The 5,019-nt window shown below is 33.6% G+C and overlaps 1 protein-coding gene across 1 annotated transcript in view; it reads left to right on the top strand.

Annotated features, from left to right (window-relative positions):
• The first annotated feature begins 2,913 nt into the window (after positions 1 to 2,913).
• kdm7aa (lysine (K)-specific demethylase 7Aa) overlaps positions 2,914 to 5,019 on the top strand; it is a 31,338-nt gene continuing 29,232 nt past the window's right edge. Inside the window, exon 1 of the mRNA XM_007555232.2 lies at positions 2,914 to 3,051. Coding sequence (XP_007555294.1) covers positions 2,954 to 3,051 — 98 coding nt within the window. The 5' untranslated portion in view covers positions 2,914 to 2,953. The remainder of the gene's footprint in view (positions 3,052 to 5,019) is intronic.

Below are 5,019 nucleotides of genomic sequence, written 5' to 3'. Positions count from 1 at the left end.
AAGCTGGTGCTGCGTACAGCGTCCTCGGACTTGTAAACAGTAGTATAAAATTTCACCAGCAGATGGCGCCTGAACACCAAGATATATAATTTTTAGTTTGTGAAACAGAAAATGTTTTTGAATTTTTTTGTGTTCGCTTGTTTAAATATGACATGCATATAAGAATTTTAATATTAAACAAATAGGACCTAAACAAATCCAAACACTAGATAATTGGATTTGTTAAAGAGAAAGGGAAAAATCTAAATCTTTACTTTTTGTCTAATTTCTATCTAAATACCAAAAAAGTTGTAATGTTATGACTTTGTTCTCATAAGTACTAGTTATAGTGAAATATTCTGCCAATGGAACATGATATTTTAACTTATAATAAAGGAAAAATGTGGTATCAAATTAAATAATATGCTAATAATACTTTTAAAATCAAAATTAACAAATTATTGACTTAAAACGCACACTGAGGTACTGCAAACAAAATATTTTTTTTATTTTATAAGACACTGTGCAAAAATAGAAGATCTTACTATTTTTGGACTTTTACTAGTGCAAATATCTTATGAGACTTATAACTCGCACTTTTTCTTCAATATTTATGAATTATTGCTCCTTGCTAAAAAAAAATCTACTTGTAAGCTAGTTTTGTTTCTTTTCAAGTGTGGTAAGATATTTGCACTGGAAATTCAGCAAAAATACTTAGTTTGTTTTTGCAGTGTGTTAACTGATTTAATGTTATTTTTCCAGTCCAAACTTATGTGGTCTTTGCAGTTCACAGTATGAGTGTGTTGCATTTTGCTCCTTCAAAACATTGTCCAATCAGCTAAAATGAACTGATAATTATCTTCTTTAGCTAAGTGCAGCTAACTGCTAGCAGCTCTGAGAACTGTTTGCATCCATAAAGTCAACAATCTGCAGATGAGGCTTCATGCACCTTGAGTGGAGCTGCGATGCAGAGCAGCACAGATGGATGTGAGGGGGGATGGGTGCTGTCAGCTCTCGGATCAGGCTGTGGGTCGGTGGTCCCATTGCTATTCAGCACGCAGGCACGTAGGGCATGTCAGACATCCTCCGCTGAGACACGCTGAGCGTCTGCGTTGTGTTTTGATTTTTTTTTTTAAGCTCCTCTGAGCTGCTCAGGCTGAAAATGGATGCTGTAATGTGTGCAGCCATGCAAATATTCAGCGCTGGAATGAGTCAGAGAAACAGCTTTTGTTTGCTTGGCGAGATAACGGCATGTTTATAGGTTACTGATAAATAACTGCTGATTATGCATAATGGGATTCAGTTTTATTTTATTCTAATAAGCCTAATTGAATAGAGCTAAATTATTTAGATTAACTTCTAATTGTATTTAAATTTACAATTTATTGAGAAGTAAATTATGCACATTTGAGTCAGACACCTAAATAAAGTGACATAAACGGATTAATTCAATTTAATTTAATCTATTTTTTAGTATGCCTGAGTATTTTATTTTATAATTTTTTTTATTTTATTTTAATATCCTTTTCAGAGTATTGTATTTATTTATTATTATTTTTAATATATCCATTAATAGAATTTTAATTTTACCAATAAATTATGCACATTTGTATTTCAGTACCTAAATAAAGTGAAATAATCAGACTTTTTAAATTAAATTTATTGTAATTTTATTCTAATAAACTTAAGTGAGTACCTGAGTCAATAAAGTTAAAACGTAAATGATTGGTAAATTATGAACATTTGGATTCAGGCACCTAAATAATTTGACATATCATTTTTATAATTTAATTCAATTATATTTATTTTTATTATAACTAACTGAATATGAAGCTGAATGATTCTGATTCACTAATTTTATTTTCAACATTTTTAAACATTTTGTTATGAAGAAGATTTGATTTTTTTAGAAAAAGACAATTAATAATGAAAAATATATGCAGATTGACTCAATACACTAAATTCTACATTAAATTATACATTGAATTAAAAATCGACAAAAATTCACAATGAAATTTGGATTTTGTTTTATCTTTCTCTGTCCTGGGGTTCACTAATCCTGCTTGTACAATGCAATATTATATAAGGCTGTTGGTCATGATTTTTTTCCTATATTTAGTAAAAAAAACTAAAATAATTAAGGAAAATAAATCTCAGTTTGTTCTTGAGAAGGAAAATCATGACACTGTTTTATTATGTCATCCCTTTCTTTTTGTAAAAAGCCTATTGTTTGTGTGCCTACATAGACAGATGGAAATGAATAATTTGGAAACTGACGTCAGAGGTGGGCTTCAATAGAACGGAGGACCTCGTAACGCTTCGGGATTATGGCAAAACTATATATCACACAATAATTAAAGCGGTTCAAGACGTCACAAGATGATTTTTTTCACAAGTCTGTTGATAACATTGACTTCAAATATGTATTAGGAGATTAGGAGGCACACCTACAATATGTTTTAGTGAGACAAACTTTATTATTCTGATGTTATTTTCTATCTACTGAACCTGTTGTTATATTTGGAGGTCAAGAAGATACAGTAAATGCTAAATATAGATATGTATTAGTTTTATTAGCTTTGCATTGAAAAAATAAACATTAGGAAAACATTTCTTCTACCTACATTTGTAATTTTTACATTTTGCTCGAAAGTTTATGTTTTTATTTGTCTCACGATTTTTAAATATTAAATCAAATGTTCAGATCTTCAGATCAAATATTCGGTGCTTTTACACGAGTAAACATATGATGAAGAAGTACTACTTTAAATTGACTACAATTTTTGGATGCTCTACCTGCCTCAGATTATATGTTACAACGCTCTGCCATACATCTCTGTCCTCGGCTTCATCCGGACGCCCCGTTATCACCTCGGGTGTTTCCGGATGCTTAAATTCTCACCTCGGGTGTTTCCGGACTGTGGGTTAAATCCCCGCCCGCTTCATTCCTGCGTTGTTTGGGGACAGTAGGAAGATGGCGGCGGCCCCGCTGTACTGTGTCTGCCGGCAGCCCTACGATGTGAGCCGGTTTATGATCGAATGCGACATCTGTAAGGACTGGTTTCACGGCAGGTAGGTTGTTTGGGATGTCTTTAACGGACGTGGCTCGGTGAAGGCGACAAACACTGGTTGTTTAGTTGGTAAAGCCGACGGTTTCTCCGAGCGGTGTTGACTGGTGGCTAAGTTAGCTTGCTAACACTAGCGGTGGGCGACGGGGGTTTTAAATCGTCTATTGACGCGACTTAACGAGCTAAAGTGGGGTTGCGATGTCTTCCACATCGTTTTGAGCTTAAATAGGTTTTCAGCTGGACACATTAAATCACCCGACTTGAACTAGGAGGTCTTAAATCCTTTCACAGTTGACGTTATCGAGTTAAATACTTATTTTGAGTGTGTATGTTAGAAGAAGACAGCGCTGTGTCAGTCAGCCCGAGATCAAAAGCTTAGTTCAGTGATCGGAACATACAAAGCCTGCATGTTTTCTCTTCATAAAAATATTACAATTTACTGAGATTTATAGGATAAAGTGTTAGAAAACACATTGCGTAGCGCCAATCTGCCTGACCTGATTATTAAAAGTGAACTCGACCTTTAGAGTTTACTTTAAACTTGATTAGATTCACCTCACTTCGTAGTTTGTTTGGAAACACTTTGTGGGGTTTTTGTTTACTTTACAGACACTTCTAGAGTTGTTTTTTATTTTCAAGAAAAAATACATATTTTCACGTAATGTTCTTAAATAATTTGTTAGAGAACAAGGGGCTTGTTATGATTGGGCTTTTTGATTGACAGCTGGAGAAATTTAAATCCCTCTTTTAAGCGGAGGAGCCACATGGCAGGAGCCCCCTGGCGGCTGACGGCGGGATAATTTAAAGGAACCAAAGCGTGTAGTTGTCCTCAGGTTACTTCTTTGTCCTACTTTCCGCTTTCCTTTTTGATTTACTGTTCTCATTATGATCTCAAGTGAGTTACTGTTGCGTGAGATTGTCATATGATTCATTTTGTGTGGGTGTTGGTTGCATGAATTTATTGTTGTGTAATATGACCCAATCATCTGTACCCTTGCTGTCCAACATTTTACAAGTTAGTCTGACACCCTGAACAACTTTGGAGGTTTACAATGTAACATTTTATGGCATAAGAAGACTGATTTGCTTGCTTAGTTGTACAGGATATATGGCTGCAGCTAACGATTATTTTAGTAATTGGTTGTTCAAATGATTAATTGATTAATCGGATAAAAAACTGGCACATTCTGCAGATTTTCCAGGTAATTATGTGAGCTTATTTTATACAACATTAAAAATGCGTAAGAAAATAAACATTTTATTGCCTAAAATGCAATAAGTGAACACTTGATCATTTGTAGATTGACTACATTTTTAATTGATTCATAATTGGATAGCAAAAGATGCTTAATAGGAGATTTTTGTTTTTGTCAGGTGAACCTAAACAATGCCACTCTATTAGTTCTGGGAAGAACATTTTTTTTTTATCTTAAATGGAAAATTAATATATATAAAGTTTTGCTTAATTACTGCTCTCAGGGTGGTTTTCTTTCACAAAAACTAAGTTAGTTGATGATTATTTAAGTAATCTATTAACCGTTTCAGCCCTACAGGATGTAGATAAAAGTAGTAGATCAGGTTAAAGCAGTCGATGTGATTTTCAGCATATCTTGTTTTTAGTGTGTATCCTCCAGTTAATGACTAATTGATTACTAAATTAGTTGACGATTATTTCAGTAGATTGATTAATCATGAGTAATTATTTCAGCTTTAACAGGATGTAGTTAAAAGTAGCAATCCAGGTCAAAGCACTCAGTCAAAATTTTAGCAATTTTTTTGCCTGTATTTTCCAGTTAACAATTAAGCATTACTAAATTAGTTTACATCTATTTCGGTAGTCGATTAATCACGATTAATTGTTCCAGGTTGTAGTAGTTGTCCTTAATTATTCCTAACGGACCATGGAGTTGGGTATCCCTGACAAACTCAGTTTTGTTTGGATCAGGACTGTCGTCATAGATTTTATTCACTT

This window comes from Poecilia formosa, unplaced genomic scaffold, assembly GCF_000485575.1.
Source record: "Poecilia formosa unplaced genomic scaffold, Poecilia_formosa-5.1.2 Scaffold69, whole genome shotgun sequence".
Lineage (NCBI taxonomy): Eukaryota > Metazoa > Chordata > Actinopteri > Cyprinodontiformes > Poeciliidae > Poecilia > Poecilia formosa.
This window is presented reverse-complemented; position numbering and strand designations above follow the sequence as displayed.